Below are 25,845 nucleotides of genomic sequence, written 5' to 3' on the forward strand. Positions count from 1 at the left end.
TCTTATGGGTGAGTCCAGGAAGTCTATTTCATATGTGTGTGGGAGGAGAGGAAAAGAAAGTTCTGGAAAATGTGGTGAAAATTAGCCACCAAAGTTAGGAATACGTGTGGAAGAACGGGTAACACTAGGAACTGTTTAGATGAAAGGCAGTTTCTCTTAAGGGACTTCTGGGCCGTTTAAAGGAGAATTATGTTCTAATCTCATTCAGAAACCACCCATTATGTGCTTATAAGGTAAGTATCCTAAAAAATTTTCTCTGCTACCTGGTGAGGAGAGAAACTTCTCATCTGAAATCTCCAATTAGCTCCAATGAGCTAATTGATATGCTACCATGATCTAATTCATCATGGACATTCTTTCTCAAATTATGCCTAAAAGTGACTTTTTTTCCCAAACTAACCATATAAGCAGAAAGCATTTTTCAGAAGCTTGGTCTCTTAGGAAAGCAGGAACGTTCACAGCCTTCCTACTGAACTATTCTATTATTTCTTGAACAACTTTATCACAAAGTCATATTCATTGCTCCATTCAAGTACATAAGGAGTATATGAAGAGCTAACGTGAAAGCACAGATATAGGTATTGCTACACATCACAGAAAACTGGTACGTTGCCATTCATTTGAGAGTTTGGAGGTGTGTCTTCCTTATAACTTCCAATGATAAAGCAAAAGAACCCACAGGTATGTTAATATCCTGGGACAACAACATTCCTGTAGTTTAATGGAGACTACTTACTTTAAAAAGGAAACCTCACTTACATTCAACCACAGCAATATCATTTGAAAAAGTAACATAAACAGAGTTGCCGGTAAACATACCCTGAAGAGTTTCCATTACTGATAACATAGATGCCTCTCTTTTCTTGGTAACAATCACTGTACTTCCTTATCCAGGTTTCCTGTTGCAACAAGACCTATCTATTTCCACCATCATGAAGGAATTCAGGATTCATTCTTAAGGAATGGTACAAAGGTACTGCAACAAAAGCAATAATTGAGAGTTTCTCTATGGTCTTTCAGATCCCATGATTTCATGTATTAGATCTTGAGAGAATTAGCCTGGCACAGTCTCAGGATAGAAACATTTGCCCTTGTCTTTAAAAAGAAGAGACATAAAAAATATTTATGAAGATTCCACTTGATCTTGCAAATATTTGATATTCCTATTTTGCACTGTACCCATAAACTCCAGTTACTTTTAAACCATTCAAAAAAGGCCTATTGTACTTCCGTACCAGAAGCAATTCCTGATATATATAGTTGTATCTCCATCAGTAAATGTCTGTCACCTATAGCAAGTTCCAAATACCTTATAAGCACTTGGATCAAATTCAGTCAGAAATAATGACACCTTAAAAGTAACAAGAGGAAATACTCAATATCCTATCTCCGCTGAAGATGCAAGTTGTTAACGCACAATGCAATGCAAGTTATATTAGCATTCAACACAATAAAAATCCAAGGAATGCAAATCTCAAAAAAAATCTATCCATTAAGTTTACTTCTAATGAAACACAGAAATACACAGTATCAGGGAAACTCTTATTTTAGCTGGAAATCTTCATCAGCACTTCTGCAATGGGAGATAGCCCCTTTGACTTTAGCTAGAACCAAACCTTGGGGCTTAGAAGGCTATGCTTAAGAGAGAACCCAGGAAAAGGATTGAGAAGACAAAAAAAGCATGTTCTCCACAAATCCTGGGGTCACTTGATATGACTGAAAACTTTTTAGCACATTCCCGGAGCCCAGACACAAAGTACTTGATAAGACTTTCAGCACTAGAGCTCATGAATAACCATCGTTCACGTATAAGGAGTCTGATGATATATCAATTCATGAATCACTTTATGAAACTCTCAACCCTGACATTAACTGACAAAGGCTTTGCTCCTTCCAAAGCTACTTCACTCTTCAGACAAGTTATCAGACACAAGAGCAACACAATAAGAATTTTATGTCTTTTAATAAAGCCACATGCGACTTCAGTGCCCAAAAAGCTCTGAAATATTTAAATGCACACTACATTTTTCAACTTGATCCAGACTCTGGAAACTCTACGCATAAATGGGGAGGTGAAGAGTAAAGTGTAATAAATACTACAAGGCAGAAAAGGAATAACAGCACAATATTTGTACTGGGTTTGGACTCTTTTATTTTTTTCAGCACTTGGGCACAAGTTTCTTCAAATTACCTACAACAGTTTGTTGGACTATCTGTACAATACCAGCTTGCAAGGAAATCCTTCTTTGCAATGTTAATGTCCCTTTGAGTTTAAGAACAGTTAAGTAACTGCTGTAGTGACATTCTTGTTGCACAAGATGTGATTATAAGATGTGAAACAGTCATTCTTAAGTCATTTACAAATTATACTTTTCTATACTTTTATTCTATTTTTTTCCAATAAAAATTATTTTAAATTTGGTATAGGTTTACAAAGCACTGATAATGAAAGCTTGACTCACAGAGAAATGAGAAATATATGGGTAGACCATAAAACTCCAGAAAAAACTTAGGAACTTAGGAGAAAAATATTTACTTCATGCAGTATGAAGGATATTGTTTAATCGATTTTAAAAGTAAAAGTAACCATAAATTCTCTTTTCACTCAGATGCTCAATAAAAAAACCCAGGCACTGTACTAATTGAAGATCACCACTTACTTAATGTATGTGAAATGTCTAAGTTCACTGACAGTAAGAAAGAAGATACCTATAAACACAAAACTGAAGGTACTGGTGTGATTAAGGAGCTGCTCCTATGGCACTTTGGCTTATGGATGTGACCTAAGAAAGGGTCAAATTTCCTGGTGCTGGATTGTAATTTTCAAATGACACTCTCAAAGTGGTTTCACGGACACAAAATTGATTCCCAAGACTGTGGTGCACCTGGGTGACAAGGTGACATGTGATATGGCCATGCCAGCCAATGGGGTCAGCACGGGCAAGCAAGAATACCCACAAAGGTGCTTCATTCCATTACCTGGCAATTAGGACACTCACTGAAGCAGATGACAATTAATGTTTAATGCCTCTGTATTGTTGCTTATAAGTGGTGGTGGATACAGACACTGCAAGCTATCCTAGGAAGAAAAGAGCTGAATAGTAGTGCTTTTTCTCCCTGATGCATGTCCTTACTTACTAGACTGTAGACACATGCACCTTCTTGTTTCCTACCTCTTCAGTTTCATGTGTCTTGCACTCCTGCATGCAAAATATCAGGACACTTGTTTTGGAGGTGGAAAATGTGGACCAGTGCCAGTAAGAATCAGATTATTTTAGCCTACCAGGATGTCATTGGTTCTGGTACCTCGTGTAGTTCTATCCATGTGTAGGGCTTTAAGCTACAGTTACACATTTGTCTGTGACAAGAATATCAGGTATCTTGGAACCCTGTCAAAAATGTTGGCTGTTCTGTGCTACCTTGCTATGCAACTACAGTACTTATTATGAAACTACTGTCATGTTTACTTTGCATTTCCTGCAGGTTTTCCTCTCCTCTTGGCCTTTATCAAACATCATCCATCCATCCATCCATCCTTTTAAAAGAGAGTGTTATATCCCAGGACAGAAGGGAGGGTGTGGGTGTTGTGGAGGTGGCTGTAGGCTCATTTTACACCTTGCCTCTGACTTCCCTATAAAAAGCTGTATCCAAATCGAGACCAATTCACCAACCACCAATCACACACTTTTCCAAAGAATGCACTTATTCCAAATTCTAACGTGTGTAACTGGTATGAATTTGGTTTGGGTTGGCAGGAACATGTAAGTAGGTGTAGATTGCTTGTTAGGGGTAGGAAAAGAAGATGAAACTTTTGAAAAATTGATTAAAAAATAGAGAAGGAGTTATAAAAGCTGTATTTTTGTTCCATTAAAACACAAGCTGTTATGTAAGTGTCTGCTGCAGTAGGTCTGGTTTTAAAGAAAGTTAAAGAGGCACACACTAGTTCTCTTGCAGCACATAAAGTTATTTAACATACCTCAAGGAACTGAAAATATTACAGACTAATTTTTTTCTAGTTAGTGCCTCAAATCTGCCTGTAATAAGAGTATTAAAAGTTAGCAGGCAGAAATTTTTAAAGAACAAAACCATAAACTGATGTTGTCTTAAGAAATTAAAACACCTGGAATAGTAATGGTTTTTTAAAACAACAATACTTGGCAGGCCCTCAAAAAAAGAAAAAGTTTACAGTGTCAAATATTAGCGGTTTTTGAATGTTTTTATAAAATTTTCACACACATAAGAAAAAAGTATTGAGCTGCAACATCAGAAAACTATCAAACCAACCAGAGCCTAAGAAATCTATGAAAGGATACAGGAAAAAAGGCAAAACTGGAGATTCAAACTTACTACAATATGGATCTGCTCAACAGCTACTTTTTACAGACAAATCCCCATGCACCAAAAAATCAAATTCAGCACTCTTACTGTAAAACAAAGCACTTTAATATGCTGATGTTAAACCAATATTCACACTTGGACTCTCATGCCTCACACCATGAGCTCTGCTGCAAGGTGGGCAACAAAACCCACCTGCCATCTACAGGCACATACAACTGCCAGACCACCCACATTTTTCCTTCTTCAACCTCCGCGACAGTACCAAGCAGACTTATCGCAACATTGCTTTACCTATCAACAGAAAACCCAGAAATTGAGTCTCCCAAGTTAAAAAAAGTCAAGGACTCCAGAGCTGTCTCTAATTTAAAAATCCCTAGGCAGCTTTTGCCTCTAATATTAATGGGTTCTCCTTGAATGCTATCTGGTTCAGGCAATTAAATTTTACTGTAATTATTTAGATAAAACTAAAGTAAACAGGCTGAGTCATCCTGGCAATAGGCTAACAGTGGGATATTTGGAAAATGTGGCTTCACTAAGAACATCTGCTAACACCACAACACTTACTGAGGTGTGTAAAGTCCCAGTGACGATTGTTTTTTCTTCCGAGAAAGTTTAAATAACTGCAGATTGAAAATGAATGTTGGGTTGGAAATAGCCCATGAAACCATCCTTCATGCTGTGTACCACAGTAGACTTCAGAGACTGGTCAGAGGAGTGTTTTGAAGTTTACAAATGAATTTATTCATAGGCTGATGTCCTCTCTGAGCACTCAAAGAGACTATTTTTATTCAATATGGAAAGTCAGATCAATAAAAAATGACAGACAAGCTTTACTAATATCAGGGGGTTTGCTTCACAGGAAGGTACAGAGCATTGAATTCTGTTACTGTCTTAACAGCCTATACAAACTCATTTTTTCCTGAACAGGGACAGGTCTTACTTGTACATGGTACATTTTGCAACTGACTCAACTTCTGCATTCTTCTCTGGGACAGTAATTTTCATTTCTCCAAACATTCTGATTAGAAAGGGGGCTTTTCTCCCATGATGTGTTTTATTTTTTGCTGAATATAGAAGCCGAAAAATTGAGATAGTAGATCTGTCATTGCTACACTGTATCATGACCTCCATTTGTGATGGTTTGTTTGTTGTGTTTTTGTGGTTTTTTTTAATCTCCACATCTCAATAAAACCTTTACTCAAAATCAGCATAATTTTTGCAAATGTGACTACATGACTACTTCCATTGCTAGTTTTTGGTATAGACATCTTTACTAAGCAATTCTTTTTAGGCTTTCCATTTTCTGCCAGTTGAACTTTGGACCCTTACCAATATATTTTGGACAGATGCAAACCTAAGACAGCTTTTGGCTTGCTTTTTGGTTGAAATTCCAAACCTCCTCCAACATTCAAGTCCCCAAACTCTTAAGTCTAATGAACTTCACTGACTAATTCCTCTGAATTTTCAAATTTCTCCCTCTTAATATAATAAAACCTTTAATTATTGGATTGGTTTAGTTTTCTGGTCAACATAAATGAAATCAATATATGATTACAATATCTAATGCTCTTCCTAAGACAGCTTTATCATTATTATTAAGAGCACTAAATCTAAATAGATAAATGTTCCCAGTTAGCATTAGTAGCAGTTTATCTGTAATATGCATCTAGGAAGTCTAATGCACCTCATAACGTGTTAGTATTTCTCCTGCTGCTAAGAACTATCACAGCTATCTGTCTGCATCTAGTCTGAGCTATGATCCCAGAAGACTCCCACCAGAATCTCAGGAGAGAGATCCTCCCAAAATGGACTTTGAAAAAGTACCCTGTTTTATTCAGGGAGGTTTGTCTTTATTATTAAATGTTTAAGTGTTAATTTAAAATTTTCATTTTTTTAAGTCAATTTCAAGCAGTTTATTTGATCCCAGAGTTAGGGTCCTTGTTGTATATTTCCCATGGTTTCCCAATTTATATTTTTAAGCAGAAAAGAATATAGCCCATCTTACAGCCCTGCAGTACACAGCAACTGCTATGCAAAAATAAATCTATTCCATTTTCTGAAGTCACTTATTCTGCAGATATCAGTATGTGCTTGAAAAACAGAAAGAGAATGTACAGTTTAAGACAGAAATAGTTTGCATAATGCTTCATCAAATTTGTTCTCTTCCAGGGATTTTTTCTTCCTGCACATGGTGTCCTCATCAGAAACTGCCTTGCTCTGTAAGTTTTCTTCTTTTTTTGCTAGACAATCTTAACAGTTCTAAGTAGCAGAGAAAAACCTTCTGTTTTCTATTCCAGAGTAAAAGGAAAGACGAAGCAACTTCGATTTCTTTGTCTTTTAAACACTCTTCACTCTAATAGGAATAATTAGCAATCTTCCAAAAACTTTCTTTGGACCAGACCCTTCATCTAGAAAAGTGAAATCTCATGTTAGCCCCCTTATTGCTTCAATGAATTTTAAGTCCCTAGAAGATTTTCTTTCAAAAGGGAAAAAAAAAAAAGGGTTACAATTCCTCTAGAACAAAATAATTTTAAAAAGCTCTGACTGAAGAACAAAAGAAGCCAAATCAGAGCTCCATGACCTACCACCTACGGGTGTTCAATTCCATGGCAACATGAGACTTCCTAAAGATTATTCAGCCTTATATTCCTTTATGCATATTATTAGCATCCAGTTCTCCTGCAGGGAGCTATGCTCTGGAAAAAGTTTATTCAAAGGTGAGTGTTCACAGAAGCAACCTGAGCTGTCAGGTAAGACTTTTGAGGTTTTCAATGGGAAATTTCTGTAGGTTGCATTTTGAAAATAATAGCACCAAACCACTCTTGCAGCATACACTGTGAGCAGCCAGTTTTGCAGTGCAGACCAACACAGACATTATTCAGAAGTCTTCTACTGGCCTTTATACTTGATATATTTGTGTCTGTATGCACAGTACCTCACTGAATATGTATAAATACAAATATCTATCACTGGTGTACTCCACTTTCTGACTTCACCACTTTGAAATATTTTCCAGGTTGTTTGATTCTCCCACAGCTGCTATGCTGAAGTTTATGTTTGATAAGACTTTAAAAAAGCTTTTAGTCAGTATTAAGGATGAATACATTTTCCTCATATGCTTTCAGAACGTTTTTTCTTTCTAAAAGCTAAAGAGCTCTGGATTTTGAATAATTATGCTCTTTTCAAAATATCTTGCCAGTATAAAAGTATCTGGACAGCTCTGGCACTAAAAAAAGTGCGCACATACTTACTCAAGACATGACAAAACTCCAGGAAGAGGGCCTGTATCTATTACGAAAAGTAGAAAATTACAGTGGTCAATTTAGCGAGCCAGTCCAATTTTACTGCCGAAAAGTAGAGTCTAATCTCCATACAAAAGCTCTGGTACAACCATGCCACCCAAAGAACAGGCAGGTCTCCAGGGCACATCCTAATACCCTGTAGCAGCTGGCACAGTTTGCTCCAGGTCTCAGACTTAATGATGAAGCACTGATGCTACAAGAACTATTCATCTCAAAGCTGTGCCATACAAATGGGACTGTAGTGCTCATCCAAAGGATCTCCCGTAACAGAACACTGTTCCAGAAATTGGTCAGATTCTAATAGTTTCCAGCATTGGAATGCATCTTCAAACTGTGAAAAGCACAAATGTACTCGCCAAGATTACCAACACTGCATGCTCCATTTTACCTGACTAATTAACAAGACAAGAAAAGCACAAAGATAAACATATGAGAAAGGCAATTTCTAAACATTTCTGATGTGAAAACTTCTCTGTGGTCTTCACCAATCTACTCAACAAACTTGGTGGAGGAGATCATAATAGACAGTTGCTATCTTCTACTTCCATCATCACTAGAACTGGAAAAGTGAAACAAAAAATCTCTCCCAAAAAGAACTGAAACTAAGCTGCTATTTTGGAAGCTATCATCTCCTGAGGATCAGACTGAACACACAAGCTCAAAACTTGACCTGTGATCTAGGATGGAATATTATACAAGCTGGAATATCATCAAAGGCGGCAAAATAAAGCAACTTCCATGGCAAAAAAATAGATATGAGACAGTCAAAGTAAGAGCTTGAGTCCCAAGATCTACCCTGTTGTGTGTATCAAATTTCTGTGTTTATTCCCCAGAACTGAAAATTTGTTTAGAAAAGTGGTCATAAACATTGGAATTGCACTTTCTGCATTTGGATATACAACTGAGATGTTCACAGTTTGGGAAAATAGCTCAAAATGTTCTGTAAGAAAAATGTTCTCCTGGACCACCTGATTAATCTAAATATTCAAGAAGTTACAAGAAAAAATTAAAATGAAAGAGCAAAAATATCGAGCTATACAAAACCAATAAATATTCTGTCTTCTCTCTTATTTGCTATTTAATAACACTAGCAGTTATGATTAAATTCCCTTGTATATTAAGATAATGACATTGATGATGTTTAGTAACAATTTCTCTTTTCTTTAAAACAAGCTGAAGTTTTATAAATTCCCAACATAAATACAATTTATTAATATGTAAATATTATTGAGGAAATCCTTGATATTTTTGGGTGCAAAATTTTTAGCATTTTTATATCCAAAATCAGCTTTACTGCTGAAAAAGGTTGAAGGAATATGCACACTCAAACCTCATTATGCAGATGAAATGGGAATTTCCACCAGTTCTAATTTTTTGGATAGCATTTAATTCATGCTATTTTTAACAGACATCAGGGAAAGCAAATACTGCAGAAAACATATTGAAGAACATTTGGCTCAATGAGCAGGATGAATTAGCATTGACTGCAGTATTACAGTTTGGCGTGTTTCAATGGCTGTTTTGTAAGTTGTAAGTGACCACAATTTTTCCTGGCGATACATACAGGCAACTTCTTCACTGCAACATGGATGAAAAGTGAAAACTATGCAAATTTACATGCATGCATGGTGAGGAGTTGGGGAAAGGGACATGCATTTCAGTGTAAATCTGGACTGGGAAGCACATATGTCATCTTCTTGAAAGATCTAACATCCCTTATTCATGTCTATAAATCTGCCAGCTGCAGGGGGAAAGCAAAGATTTATGATTTAAGTGGCCAAGCTTTCCCTGCTAGAGATGCTTAGGCAGAAAGGTGAGAAGCAATGTCTCAAATAAGTAGACCTGGGAGACACAGTGGAGAATATTGAAAGCAAATAGCTTGCAGACAACAGATAAAGGAGTGGGCTTATGTAATCAAGAACATACCTATAACAAAGAGAAAATGCTGCATAGAATAAAACTGAGGTTCTGTGAATGCATTTTTCACGTGAGCAGCTCATTTGACTCAAGCGTTACTACAGATTTTATTTCATGAACGCCACATGATATTCTATTAACAGCCACCTGACGATCACGCTACCAGCCTGTTCTGAGCATTGAACTGGAGATCAGCATCCTCCTTTGAAGAGTTTAACCCAGGAGAAACAAGTGAGTCACTCCCACACCGCCACACGGCCGAGTGCTTCCCGGCAGCCAGAGCTGGGCTGGGTGCACAGGCCTAGGGAGGGAGGTACTTTCAGCACAGCTGGACACAGGTGGTCTCAGTGAGGGGAGAATTTTTGGGAAACTTGTGGAATGTCCCACTACTGGATAAAATGAGACCTTTTTAAAGTACTTATTGTGAGGAAGGGAATGAAGACAAGTACTGATGTGCCAAATGGGACGGAGCTGAGGGTACTGTGCAATTGCCTACAGCACTAAGAGAGGGTGGAGATGAAAATGGAGGTCCTGGAGTAGGAAGATAAAGGGGGCATTGGATGCAAACCCATTGGAAAAGCAACTTCTGTCCTTCTTCATTTTCTGAACTGTTAGTATAAGTGGTACATCCAGATCCTGGCCTCTCCTGCCTTAGTTTGTTTCTTCCTTGTACACAGAATATCTGTTTCCAAGGCCCAGCAGTTGCTGACATTTGAAAATATCTCACTGCAGTGGAACACTTTATATTTATGCCTCTGTTGAAAGCAAAGTTGTATCTCAAAGTCCTCAGAACCCACCATTACCTTCCAATTGCCAAAGCACGAGTTTTTGATGAGGGCAGAGTAAGTCAGCCAGCATGCTCTCCACTCCCAAGTCCAGCCAAAAGCTGCTTAACATATCAGTCTCTGTCCTATAAATCAGGGTAGACGAGGACTATAACCAATTTCCCCTTCCTGCCTCTTTTAGGAAGGACAGATTAATGAAGGTTGCAGAAACATGACAGCTATTAACAGGGATAAACATGATACCCCTGACCTTAACCGCAGTTCCTGGATCAGATGCGTGTGCATGCCTCCATGCAGGCACGCACGTGTGTGTGGACACCACGGGACTCAGATTTTCCTGGCAAGCTGTCTGCTGCTGGCAAGATGAAGCAGTAACACTGCTGGCACAGAGATGCTGAGCTGAGGACTAACAGGCCAGCAAAGCCAAAGTGAAATTAGGTTTTAAAGATTCCAGTCTTAATTTTCCCCTAACACAGAGTCATTCTCTTCATTGTTTCCATAACAGTAATATGTGGTTTTGACAAGCAATCTGCAGTTGTTTTCACATCCAGACATTCTATATTGGTTACACTCTGCTTCGAGGCAGAGACACGGGCTTTGGCCAGCTGAGATTGCAGCTTTTGTACATGATGCATCTCAGTACTTGATGAAGTCTGCCATACACTTTGTGCAACTCTCAAGCTTCCAAAGCACTCAGAAACATTAACAGAACATAAAAAAAAAAAAAAAAATTAAAAAAATTAAGTCAAATACTGACAGCTTAAAAAAGTCTCTTAATTTACAGTGCTGAGAAAGAAATACCTGTATAAGCAAAGGAGATGTTCTGAATTAGGGCAAATCTCGTGAGTTACTCACATTCCAAAATCCTATTTAGGTGCGTAAATAATAGCTGATTGCAAATATTTTTGTGAGAGTGGCCCTTAAACCTTAATCTTTGTCAACACACAGCTAAGGGCTATTGAAAGTCATCTTCTGACATCTTCTTTGAAAACTGAACATCCAGTTAAAGAAAACCTGGGATTTCTGGGAGAGTTTCCAAAACTGCAAGCTAACAATGCCTGAAGCAGTCACTGCCATACTCTACGCTGAGGAATTTTTCTTCTTACAAGCCGCTGTAATGTGTGCTTCATTAATGTAATGCTTTTGTGCTTACATATCCCATAAGAACTTTGCATGAAAATAGCATCATCACTGATGCTTTACATACAAGGAATATTTACTTCTTAATTTTATGGTCACTCACATGCATCTTTATGTCTCATCTGCAGCTCTCATGATAAAAGTGTGTGTGGCTATTGTAGCCATTGATCATGGAGATGATTGCTAGGAATTATGATGGGGATAGTGCCTATTGTTTCTGCATTTCATGCAATAAACAGTGTGTTTAGCATGAAAACCATCTGTACATCAAGGCAGGGAAGAAACTGCAGTATATAATGAGGACTGCTTGTTTTTTCTCTTTGATGGATCCCTAATTAACTGACTTCTCTTAACTGATTGCCAAAGGGATATGCAATGCCTCTTCCTGAAAGACATAAAACAGAGAAGGGAGGTGATATAAAGAAGGAACACACACCCTCATTCAAGGGCAGATTTGAGCCTGAAGTCAAATCAAAGCTGAACTAATTGTTCGGCCTAAAGAAAAGAAAATTGATGAGCCCACAGATTTTTTCAAAGAAAAAGGAATCATCTGTTTCCCATGGTCAAAGTAGATAAGAAATGTAGTAATGGATTTCATTTATAGCAAGGGAATCTTGGGAAGATAGCTAAAAAAGAGTAAGAAGAGTTTACCACTGGGACAGAATGTCTTGGGAGGATACAGATTCTTCCTCATCACAGGCTTTAAAGGGGCTTGTTAGACAAGTATGCCAGAAACTAAATGTGGAATGTTAATCCCACATTTAGATGGGGAGGTTGATTCACTGACTTCTAGACTGGTTTTTCTAAATTTCTGATCCTATGGCTCTTAGAATGTGCTATCCAAGGGCAAGAGCAAGCCATGGGAGCAGGAGAAACAAAGATCACTAGAAATAATGCAAAAGGATGAGATTTTAGACTTTTCTGATAGGGTAGAATTAATCTCATCCTAAAAGTTTTTTCAGCAACTTTAAAGACATAAAATGTAGACAAGAACAGCTACACCAGACATATAGATGCCTCAAACCAGACATTTCTGGAGCATAATTCACATGAACTCTTCGAAACATCCACTTTCAACTGACTTAACCAAACATCTACCATCTAGTATGTCAATAAGTTTTATTTACTGGGAAAGAAATCTACTGGGAGTGGCTCAGTCCCAGGTATCTACCTACATGCAGCTACCTAGTGTTAGCTAAAATGAATCCCAGTACAGGTGACTGGCTTCCCAACCCCCTAAACTTTGCCTCTTTCTCACACCTAGTATCAGGAGTTCTGAACCCAGACCATAAAACAATGGCAGTCTTCCTCCCTGAGAATTCCCAAAAGCCCAGAACCCTGATTATTTGTATATTTATTCTCTCTACTTTTCTTTCCCACCTTCAAGTTTTGCTTTTCTTCACTCCTGCTGCTGCAACACCTTAACTGTTATTCTCATCATCTGGCTGAAACTGGAGAATACTGGAGGGATGTAGTGACAAACCAGCAGAATGTTGCTTCAAGATGCTTTTCAGGGAAGAAGAGACAGACTTTACAAGCCTTGCACAGTTGACAGCACTTCCTAATAATTGTAGTGTTCTTAGATTAACTATGAGGGATGCAAAGACACACACTGTGATCACACAAACTTCATTTGCCAAACAAAACAAGTTAAAAGCTCTTTTTTTTTTAGTTTTCTTTCCAACTCTTGCTCCTGCTCAGAGAAGGCTGATTAGATGCATATCAGTTGGAACATCAGCTATTATTGGCAGGAAACCTAAACAAATTCTCAGATACCAAACCTCCTGAAAAAGAGAGAGCAAAGTTGATGTACACTTCTGAAAGGAATTAGAGATGGAGTGTGAAATCTGATTTTCTCCCCTTTCTTCACTCCTTCAGTAAAAACTCTCAATGTTCACTGAATCTTTGCCTGATAGAAAAGCAAACACTACAACAAATAGCTAAAGTTGTGTTTTCACCACAGATTTTAAGGATTTCTCTTTTTTTAAGATCAGTTATAAAATGGTTTTAAGCACCGAAGTTTCAGAGAAAGTTACTGCTTACTCAAAGAACTGCAGATATGCCAGAAAAACAAAGACTAAGCTGAGTCAGGCTATGTCTGTACTTTGACACTAGACCTCCAAAAACCAGCTACATACTTCCAAAGTGTTTTTAGATAAATCTGCTGTCAGCATTTCTTGTGTCTTTGCTGGAAAAACTGCCACACGATTCACTGTGAGGAGACTGGCAGCCACCAGTGCCATCTTTCAGATAAGAGACGCAAGTGAATCCAGACTACACAGTCAACTACCCAGGTCTCCTCTCCTTAAAGGCAAGGACCTCCATTCTGGGCACAAAGCCACCTGGAATCAGCAACCTCTGCTGCTCAAATGTCCCCCTCACATCCTAAAGATGACTAAAGCTACTTTTTCACCATTAGTACATTTTGCCTTAGAGGCAACTACAGTAATTTCATTACTGCAAAGAGCAGATCTGGTGCTCTATTCTGATTTTTATTTCCATATTATAAGGTCCTCTAGAGGAATGTAGAATGTGTTCTTGCTTCTGTCTGTGCCTGACACAAAAGGTCATTCCTGTGCCCAGAAGACACCTCCTTTTTCAGAGTCACCCTTCAACTCATAGAGTCAGGTCTGCACAAGTTGCTGCCTTCTGCTCCTATACAACTTAATGGACCATTTGTCTGGAGCTGGGTAAACCAAGAAGCTCTCCAGTTTCACAGGTTAGCCAGTGAAACATAATTGCACCATCCTGAATTGTGAGAGTATAATTGCAACAAAAACCATGATGAAGTGGTGAAGCTAAACAGGTATGTACATAATGACTGTGAAGTGGTTACTGCTGTAACAAAATCTTCTCTGACTGATTTTTCAGTCAAGTGTTCTTTGAGACCTTCGAGAGTTTGAAAAAATATGAGTGATTTAGATACCAATGGATTACAAAGATACCATGGACTGAGAAAGAGTGTAGGAGCAATAAAACTTTTGCTGTGTCTTGTTCTACACAAAAATAAATTCAGTGTTGTTGGCAGGTTTGTTTCTTTGTCTGTTTGCTTAAATGCACAAAGCCTATAGTTAGTTTTTTCTTCTTTTTCCTTACAACTGTGATTCCTAAGTCAGGAATATTCTTTGTAACAATAAAAGTATCTGAAAATAAAACATGCATTTTCCTCAGAGGATTACATACATTGATTTCATTATTATATTAGTCGCCTCTGAAAAACAGAAAACTCCCTAAATTTTCTCAGATGACTTGGTCTGCATTTGCTGACTATATTTATCTTCCATATAGAATTGCATCTATCTTTCTATATCATATTACCTGTGAATCATTATCCAAATCTCAATGGTAAGCATTGGGAGCCTGAGAAATTGCAATAAAGAAACAGAATAAATTCAAAGCCAAAACATGAAAGACCTCACGAGAAAGGAATTCCACCAAACACATTTCCTATGATATGTGAAATTCAGGCTGAAATCAAGTTTTAGGCTGCAATAGGTAGACAGCTTTATTGTTGCTTTCAATTCTCTTATTTTCAGTATTTAGAATTAAAATACTTCTTCTGTTTCTGAAACCAATTCAGGTGATATTGCTTTGGTTTAATTAGCATGATATGGAAATCTGCCTATTACTCTCATTGTAAACATTTGAAAAATACATCTTACCACTTTCATCCAGCAAGAAATCATCCTGGTAACGGAACTTTTCTGGTCCACATGCAATAAAAATGTCATCATCGCCAAAAAAATCCTGAAGGCACATCACCTGCAAGCAAGTAGGAAAGAAAGACATTGTATGAAATACCTCATCATCAGAATTGTAACAATAAATCCCTCTTTGTCTCCATCTGCATGAAAATTCTTCACTTTTAATGGAATCAACAGGGCTTCATCTCCATAAATTTCAAAAATAGTAGTCTACATAAGTTTCATAATTTCATTAAATTAATAAAATTCATAAATTCCAAAGCTGTGCTCTGACCATCTGTCACAAGTGAGAAAAAGTTTTACGGACAGTGCATGAAAGATAAGACACAAAGCTGGAAGTGTCAGATTTATTACACGATGCATCTACGGTATGAGGTAAACGCCTTCTGTTTGTGCACAAGGTACCATTCAGGAGTTAGTGGGTAATTAACTTGCTTTTCAGTTCCCATCTCTATCATTTGGCTGCAATGAAACAAGGTTACAGCTTTGTATGCAGAACCAAATGCAGTTCTTTCAGCAAAATCTCTGTGACAGGGAATCAAACTCATGTGGGTGAACTAAGCCTCCTTCACACACTCTCCCTCTATGAAGTCCTCTTCAAAGGCACCAAGCTAAATAGCCAAGTCAGATGAGCTGGGAATAATTCTTCTAGCACTGAGTAAAAGGATAATCTCTTTCTACTCCCATATATGAACAGTCAGGATTATATTGGTGTGCTTTTATGTCCCTACAGGAGATTTCAGAGATTTTATTGCAGCCTTTCAGTACCTAAAGGGGGCTTGGAAGAAGGATGGGGACAGACTTTCAGTAGGGCTTGTTGCAATAGGACAAGGGGTAATGGTTTTAAAATAAAAGAGGGCAGATACAAGGAAGAAATTTTTTACAGTAAGATAGTGAAACACTGGAACAGGTTGCCCAGAGAGGTGGTAGATGCTCCATCCTTGGAAACATTCAAAGTCAAGTTGGATGCAACTCTGGGCAAAGTGATTTATTTGAAGATGTCCCTGCTCATGGCAGGGGTGTTGGAACTAGGTGAGTTTTAAGTCCCTTCCAACCCAAATAATTCTATTCTAGGATTTCCTTACAACGGATTTTAGTTATTCTACAAGGCACTGCTTAACAATTTAATCTTTCCAATAATATGGAATCGTATTAAACAAAGAATCTATGACTTTTACCAAAAACTGGCTTTGGACTTACTGATCCAGCTTTTACAAATTTAAAAAACAAAACGGGTATCTACCTATCTTTAAAAAAAGAAAAAAAAAGAACAAAATAAAATCTGTTCTCACTTCACATTTACAAGAAGATTCTACAAGGGTAGGCTTGCTTATATATTTTTATATTAAGTTTTGTAATTAAATAGTGCACTGATATTTGAACAGGTTGATTTCACAAATAGGGTTTCAAGTCTACAGCCAGTAAAGCAACACATAAACAACCTCCAAAAATTGACAAAACAGTTGAGAAAGTCCAGCTCATCCAAACAAGCCCCCTCAGTCTACAAAAACACAAGCGAAAGAATTACCTAATGACATTTTGCCAGATTTTGGCATAAAAAGTACCCCCATCAATCTGAAGTAACTGGTGTCTAGGGGTTATAAAATTCATATAATGCTTCCCAGAAACATGTCTGAAGGCTTTGACATCCACAGCTGTTATGAGCCTCTATAGTAGAAATGTCTCAAGGAAGAAAAATAGCAGTACGTGTCGTGACTTGCTTGTAGACTACTATTCACAATTAAAACAATTTTAGGACATTAGCAAATGAAAAAAACAGGAAATTGAGAGAACAACAGCTAGATGAAATAAATACCAAAAAAAGGACAAAGGTTCTTCCTAAATTATCCTTAAGCAATGCATGTACTTTTATATTCAGGTCCACCACAACCCTATTTCTATGACCATTGTCATCTTAACACTACATACTACCTGAACACCAACATCAAAAATGTAAATATTTGATAGAGCTTTTTACCATGTTCCCACTCAGTTTATATTCTATTATTGTATCAGCCTCAGCAACGTTTAAATAAACTCATTTATTTCCCATCTTTCTTTTTTGTCCACGAGACATATCCTGCCTATCTTCCCACCCCATACTCCCACCAAACTTCAAATATCTCTTCCCTTCAGTCAAGTTCCTCTGAAATTGCCACCTCTCCCACTGCATGTACAAAACTACTAATTTGCAGAATAACATTAAAAATCCTGTGATTTCCTTTTTGCTTCCCGACTTTGACACACTTCTGGGGAGTGATAACTTTTACATTTTTCTTTATACCAAGCAGAGTATTAGAACCAAAACAGTAATAAGGAACTCTAGGCATAAAGTTGAGCTATTTTGACAACAAACATAAATACAAATTAAATACATGTTTGATAAAAAAAATTTATGGATTTAATAAAACTCAGAAGTGCTTGGCTCTGCCCAGTTAAGAGGGCTTCTTTCAAGCCTAAACAGGACATTGAAATGCAGGTAGCAACACCTAACCAGGCTCAACTATGCCAATTTTTTAAAGCATCTCAGGTTCAATCAGTGCAATTTATATGCAAATAAGAAAGAAAATAGGATTAACACACAAAAAATAATTTGTGCTTAGATATCACTGGATTTTATTAAACTTTACACTTATAATTTAAAGTGTTCTTATGCTTGCCTCTTTCTCCTTGCCCTCAGTTTCGTACTCCATATGTAAAATTACAGCTTTTCTTGCCTCCTGAAATTTTAATAATTTTTGAATTATAATTCTAGATTTTAGAAAGGTTATAGCAAGATCACAATTTGCTTCCAAATCCATCTTTTTCAGCATAACCTATCTTAAGGTTTCCAGTACCTTTTTATATTATTATTGGAAGCCCTGAGATGTCCTTCACTGTCTGCATTTTCCATCCTTTCTGTCTCAGCATCCCTGGCTCTCTCTGCAAGTTCACTTTCTTCAGCAGTTAAATTAAAAGGCATCTGACAAATACACAGCACCCCCTTCCAGGCTTTTTTGGAGAGAAATCTGCAAACACTTTCTATTCACACTCAGTCATCAGCTAAGCAACAGGACCTGCTTTTTATTACCCATTTTCACTTCTGGGGAACACGGCTTCTAAAAAGTTACAGTTTATAAGATCAAGAACTTTTATCACCTAAGCTGGACCATACAAGTGTTTGAGAGGTCAGGGTGCTCTGATGCACATGATCAGCTTTAAAATTAGTCCTTTTTTAAACAGTGAATTACAAAAGCCTCCCTTGGACTTTTCTGTTTGATTTCAAGGCACAGAATCCATCTTCTCTTTCACAAATAAGGCTTCATCTTTTATACCAGGACATTTCTCACAGGGGGAAAAAAACGCCAATGCAGGAGCAGTCAAACACACACCTTAAATAAAAAGAAAATGAAAAAATATTGTCTGCCACACACATGGTACTAAATACTCTGTGACTCTTTTTAACAAATACCTTTCTGGTAAGGAGATGTTATTTAACATTAATGGTGTCTTATACTTTGTAGGGGAATGAATAAATAACAGTAGCATTAGCAGAGGCCAGGAAGTGCTTGTATTGGTGGTGAGAAAGACAACGGATCACTAGTGCAGGCTTTGGCTACAGGCAAGGCACATAAATAAGACTGGCTGACCTGGCCATAACCATGAAAAACAGAGGAGGCTGAAGAATTCATCATGCCTGAAGTCCCCTGAATAAGTTGTACATGGTGAAGCCTGGATTCCACACAAGTCATTGCCTTAGTAAACAACTCAAGACACCCCTCCGCCCTTTCAGTGGGAAACACAGGTGTCTACCTAGGAAGACCCCCAAATTATTTCATACCTCAGCAGTTGCTACTGTGCTTTGACCCTCTATTCAAAGCACCACATCAGCTGTGTCCCCAGAAGGGACCCGGGGAGGACCTGGATGGGCCAGGCACCCACAGCTGCTGGGGAAACACAAAGCAGATCGGAGCTGTCCCAGAAGGAGAACAGGGAGCAAGAGCAGCAAACTTGTCTTCCAACACATCCTCAGGCCTGGCTTTGCACCATATACACTATAGGAATTTTGAAAAATTATCTTCACTTTTCCTTCTTTAAACAGGCGAGCATTTGGAACCAATGAGAAATCTCCAAACTGCTACGGAGACTTTTTCTTTGATTGGCCTGAAACAGTTAAGCTCACCTCTTTGGAGCTGGTACCCTTGTTATGGAGACCCTTCTTGTTAGAGATACAAACCATATAAGAATTTGTGCCTCACATTTTGGAGCACAGATGGCCCAAGAATAACAGCTTGTACAGCCAACACCTGGTTATATTCTCTTGCCCCAAGTAAGAAAGAACAGCCAGAAGTGGTTTGGAGAGGTGCAGAGGAAGGGAGAGAGGGAAAGGAGAACAGAGGGGAAAGAGAGGGAAAGGCAAGGAGAAGAAAGGAAGAGAAAGAAGGAGGGAAGCAAGGAGGGAGGGATGGAGAGAGTGACTGAATCAATCTTTTTGCTAAAAGCATGAAACGAAAGCTACAGATGCAATCCTCTTTTAAAACTGCTGTATTCTGGCTATAGTGGGATCAGGGACCTTTTAAATTCATGTTTTACAACACATCCACAAAAAAAAAAAACAGAAAAAAATTCTTTGCATCAGTCACAGCAGATCAAATACTTTTCTATTCTTTTAAAGTTGACCACACATCGAGTTAATACTGAAACACTGATTTCTTAAAAAAAAAAATTAAGAAAATAAAATTTTCCACTGCATTCAGGAACAGTTCATAGCACCTGCACATTACACAACAACCACCATGATTACTATGTCACTTCTTTGTTACAATATTCATAGTGCTGGGTTCTTGGACAGAAAAGAAGGAGAGGGTATTGTGTGTGTTTGTCTTCTTTTAATAACAACTTAATTAGACTCAAAGCTGAAAGCTGTTTTGGATGAGCAATGAGAAAACCTCAAGCTGGCATATCCTCAGGCACCACGGCTGTTGGAGAACTGGAAAGAAAAGTGAGGACAAAGAAATGAGGTGGTTAAACCAAAAAAGATGCAGAAGGCTCTAAGGAGAACTCACATGATAAGTGGGTATAGGTTTTATGAAAAGCAAAAGAAAAGTGGAGCATGGCAAAAGGAAAATACGAGGCATTAAGGAAGGAGGAGACACGGGCTACCAGCCAGGAGCACACACAGAGGGTGACAGAGAGGTAATTGAGGCTGGTGGGGAAGGAACAGTCCAAAGAATGGGGCAGGCAGAGAGTCAGTGGCAATTGCCTTCCAGACTTCACCCCATGGTCAGCCAGATGGGAAGTTTTAAATCTATTTTAAAGTAGCCTTCTTGAACCTTAAACAATCTCATGTTGAGTTTGATTACCATTTCCCTGATAGTGAAAAAGACACTAAAAGATGTTTCATCCTTGGAAAAAACTCAGTATTTAAATGACTCATGATTTTAGGGCTCTTAGTCATTAATTTTGTGTCATGTTTTATGAGTTTTATTACAGAGCTTGTTTTCATTTTCCTGCTACTTTTTGCTCGCTCAGCCTCAATGTTTAATTCCTAGGCAGGTCTCTTCAGTTATTCATGTCAAAGGAGTTCACCATACCTCTGTTCTACTATTTTTCTTCCTTTACTTTCCTTCTGGCTGATTTTTCAAATTAAAAAAAAGAAGCCCCTCCTTGTTTTAAGATTCAAATTGATCTTTACTGATATTTTCCTTTCAGTTTTCTCCTTAGCCAAACCATATTTTCCACTAACCACTACCTTTGCAGTACTTATTTTACTTATTTTTATCCCTTTCCCCTTTCTTTATCTATTGCTTCATGAAGAAATATCTCAGATACTGAATTTATCTCACTGCCATCTACCCTGGCAGTCAGTAAAAAGTCTCATGACAGCTATGAATATTCCTGGGAGCTTATAAATCATAGAATCACAAAATGGTTTGGGTTGCAAAGGACCTTAAAGTTCCTCTAGTCCAACTGCCTGAGTTGGGACATCTTCCACTAGATCAGGTTGCTCAGAGCCCTGCCACTGTTCTTGAACATTTCCAGGCAGGGAGCATCCACAGCTTCTCTGGGCAACCTGTTCCAGTGCCTCACCACCCTCACAGTAAAGAATTTCTTCCCAATATCTAATCTAAACTGACCCTCTTCTAGTTAAAAAAATATTTAAAAACATTTAAAACCCCTTGTCCTATTGTAACAGGCCCTGCTACAAAGTTTGTCCCCAGACTTCTTGCAGTCCCCCTTTATATTCTCAAAGGCTGCGATAAGGTTGCTCCAGGGCCTTCCCTTCTCCAGGCTGAACAACCCCGGCTCTCTTGGTCTTTCTTCATATGATAAGTGCTCCAGCCCTCTGATCATTTTTGTGGCACTCCCCTGCAGGTCTCATGAGAGTGGAGTAGAGAGGGAGGAGAATCATTCCTAGTCCTAGCAGCAATGCAGTAACAGAAGAGACTCTCTACATTACTACATTATGCAGTAGTATAAGGCTGCTAGTACAGGCCTGCTTCCCATATTAGTTTTCCCAAAACTTTGTTCAATTTTGTACCATACTGCTTACTGTGTAGAGCTGCCCTCAGAAGACAGAGCAGTAAAACAATCAACTGTTACTCATACAGAAGGATTTCATGGCTTCAGGAAAATCAGAAATTAAACATTCCATACTGCTTTTTAGGTAATTTCTGTGAAATGAAAAATCCAAACATATCAGTAAGGCCTTTGGGGAAGGGAAAAAAAAAAAAACCAACCTTGTTCTTTCTAAATATGCATTTGATAGCAAGCCTTTCTTTTTCTTCCCTTTTCTCAAGGAACCTCAGCCCCTCCCTTCCTTCTGAGGGAAAGGAATTATACCTCAGCTGGAATTCACAGACCATCACATTTGAATATTTCCTTCAAGGTTAAGGCCAGTCTATTTGCCTTCCTGTTGGCTCAGGCTCTGAGGCTTTTATTCATGCCCTTTCACATTTATCTGTCATTACACACATGCCGTTTCTTGAGATCCGGTCACCTACAAAAAATATAATTTATCATCAGTGTATATGTACTTCCTCTCTCAGCTTCTGATCCAAGTTCTCTCCTCAGGTGGTGGCTTAGCTGAAGCCACTGGGAAGTATCTGCTACACATTCCCGAAGTCAAACAGCACCAAATTCATTCTTTGCTGTTGGAGTGAAATCTCCATGGTGACAACTGCATCATCAAGCTGTGAGAGATTTTCAGTGAAGAAGAGCATTTTATCATGAGATTCTCATTACAAGAGTGCCCTCTGTAAATGAAGAGGAGATGGTACTGTGGGGGTTTTCGTAAATGAAGAGATGTTACCACAGGGGTTTGAGCTGGCTGGAGCCAGTCTCTGCCAATTGGCTTCTGTGGCCGCATTGCAGAGTAATGCCTCTGACCGTATCTCTGACCCCGCAAATCAGATGAACACAAGGCACCATCATATTTAAATACCTATGAATTTTCATCCTCAAAAGCAGCAGAAATAGCTTGTTCTCCTGCTGCCTCACAGGAGCAGATGGAAAACAAGCCAGCATCCCCATACCCTGGGGAGTCCTGCTTCACCTGCCCTGCACGTTTTCTCCCCACAGCTGAATGTTGGTCAGTGCTGGCTCAGGACTCACTGCTCTTTATTTTGCTCCCTCTGCCACCAATACAGAGGTTTCTCTCCCTTTTTGTTTGTTGAAAATATAGTATCAGCCTACTTCTATTTCTAAGGTGTGTATTCATCAACATCATTCTGTGATACAGACAGCTCAGCCTGTATGGTCTTTGTCCAGCTAAGACTAGGCAAAAGAAATCACCAAAAAATCATCTACTTTCCTCAGTTAAAACATTTCTCTCTTGGTCAGTAAAGTCTTTTGATAAGGACAAGAAAACCTTTCACACTATGCTTTATACACTAATCATAATATCCGCAGTTTTGTTTTTCTGTGTTGCACCAAAAGTGGCACACATAAAAAACCAGTCAACTTAAATTAGGTTTTTCAAATGTCCCATCACATTCCTGTTGATGCACATGTTCACTTTGTGACAAGCCCTTTTTAAAAGCTTTCCACTTAACCTCCTAAAATTCAGATAAAGATAGTAGGAAGTTTGCAGTTCTAGTGCACAATAACTACTACACCTTGGCTCAAAACATTATGTGAAACTTAAATAATTTCTATGTTAGACTAAAAATAATATAGTAAACAGGCTTCTTTGTTACAGAAATTGAGGAAAGCAACCGACACCTCATGGGCTTATGTGTGACTGCAATACTGAGAAGCACTAGCATTCAGATTTGTCAAAGGTTTCTCTATAGGAACCCCTAACATGGGCACTTGAGACTCCTCCTGTCAAAAACTGCTTCATGGCAGACAGGACAAGAGCCATGAGAATGTGGCTTTTGCACTGGAGGAAACTGAATCCTGCTAGTGACCATAAAATCCCACAGCAATTGCACAATAGACCAGCATGCTCGTGATGGACAATTCAAACACCAGAACAGAGAAGAAAAAATCTCCTCACACATTTAAAATAAATTCTTATTAAACTAATGATGTTTTTTCAGGACAATCAAACATTGATAGGATGGTTGATTTAACAGCAGAAGATGTAATCAATGCGCCAATGGAAAAATAGTTAAGACTTGGTAGCAGAGTTCAACTACATCTGGATTATTTTTTTTTCCTTTGCTGTATTCTTGTATTTTCCTTTACCAGTTGCAATACAACACTACCATTTAGTGGTCAGACACGCCAAGTGCGGACTCCAGCAGCCCTCCTGCTTTTTATGTCCAAACAGGTGGCAACTATTTGCAAACACTGTACTCACATAACCCTAAGAAACAGGAAATTAATATTACTCTAATTTCTGACTACTAAGCAAAATAAAACCTCTTTGACTTCGGGTGCTTGAATAAGGCCCTATTAGAGGTACTAAAATAGTTTTGGAGACTGAATTTCAGAATGTGTGTGTACAAGGGAAACAATTTACAAAGCTAGAAAAGCTAGATTTTGATGAAAAAGATACAATGCTCCTGTGAGGTGTTTTTTATTTTTATTATGGCTGAATTCTACTGTTAAATACTCAGAAACCGAAAAACTAAGCACAGAATATGTTGTCTATGATTTAAGGAGCAAGGAATCCCAGTATGCTAATATCCTCTGAGTCAAGATAGTGTTTACTTTTACTTCTTTGTCATTCAAATAATTGTACTCCTGCAACTGGACTTGCACAAAAGCTGCTGGTTTCAGAGCAGTTTCTTAAACTATCTTAAGCTCTGGTCAGTGTGTCCTTCAAAAAGAAGTGACAGTTGCAAGATCATGGGCTGAAGGAGGCCTTTGTATGGCAGAACTTCTTATAAAAGAAAAACCCACAACTTGAAGGCCCTGTAGTAGAAAACCCCAAACTGCTCTTCAATCATCAATCATGTTAAAAGTGAAAATAGTATTTTTTACCTCCGTTGGAATAACATTATTTTCTAGAACACCATTCTGGATACATTAAAAAATTAAAATCCATAGCTTTGTTCTGTTTTCTGTGAACAGCAGAGCACTGGACTACTTTCTCATGCCTGCATTTAAAGTTTCTCAAGTATGCAAGAACAACCAATTACGAATTTCTATTGTTCACATTTCATGATAAATTTTCACTGATGATCCTTCTAGTTGCTTAGAGCAGCTAAATGAGGAGGCAGAGACCAGCTAGGTGAAATAAATTCATTCAAAAGAAAAATGCAATCATGTGTCAATTTCTGAAAATTATAATTACAGGTTTGGAGTTAAAAAGGAAATATCTTGCTAAAGTACAGACAAAAAAATTTTTCAGAGTAAGCTTCTACAGCTAGGTGAAATGAATCATGGTGCTCAGTCATGTTCACTGTGTTTAGTAAATACATTATATTGGCCCATTACCTGAAATGGAAACTAAGGGGTCTGCTACTTCTGAAGTAGTTTTACTGTAATTCGTTCAGAAATATAAAAAATATGGTGCACATAATCCATGTTTCTCAAAATCAGCTTTTTCAAGATTCCTGCACACCAGTAAAGCCTTCTGATTGCAATTTCTCCCTGAAATCAATACAATTTTCCAACAAAAGACACTCTCACCGTTTTACCCGAAAGCGTACAACACTCTTATTTCCATGTTCAAGTAAGAGATCTATCAAACTCATGCTATAAGGCAAGTATGAATCCTTGAATTAACTGCTAGAACAGAAGCATTTGATTAATTTTTACCTCCATCCACTACGTATTTTTTTTTAGAGGTCTGCTTATTTTTGTGAAGTTCTGCTCAGCAGGAGGTTGTGAGCTGGGTCCTGCTCTGCTTGGCTGGCCAGATGCTGCTCTCTACCTTCCCAGCTGGGAATTGTGGGAGCAAGCTGCAATCATTTTTTGAGACACTGGGAGATCACACAGGCTTCCCTTGGAGACTGCAGAAAACACAGCTTATCTGGGAATTGGTCCAAATAAAATTTACTAGCTGTCTGAATCCAAATCCAGATGGAAATCTTCGATTGGAAATTTTGCTTTAGATACTGCAATTCCTCTATAACAGAAATTATATTATATACATCACTGACTGATACATGAAAAGCTCAAAGTTATAGTCTACACACCATTACAAAAGCATCCAATTTAGAGACTACCACGACATTAGGTGGCATTCCAGGAGCAGTTTCTTGAAAGACCCCTAAATACAAGATT

General features: G+C 38.1%; 1 protein-coding gene across 2 annotated transcripts in view; it reads right to left on the reverse strand.

Annotated features, from left to right (window-relative positions):
* DCLK1 (doublecortin like kinase 1) overlaps positions 1–25,845 on the reverse strand; it is a gene marked incomplete at both ends in the record, with an annotated part of 229,957 nt that overhangs the window by 100,143 nt on the left and 103,969 nt on the right. For both annotated transcript variants that reach the window (XM_082279245.1, XM_082279246.1), the window contains one exon: positions 15,145–15,244. In XM_082279245.1, the coding sequence (XP_082135371.1) occupies positions 15,145–15,244 (100 nt within the window). The remainder of the gene's footprint in view (positions 1–15,144; positions 15,245–25,845) is intronic.

Source organism: Coloeus monedula (genome assembly GCF_965178545.1).
Source record: "Coloeus monedula genome assembly, chromosome: 3".
In the NCBI taxonomy this organism is placed as follows: Eukaryota; Metazoa; Chordata; class Aves; order Passeriformes; family Corvidae; genus Coloeus; species Coloeus monedula.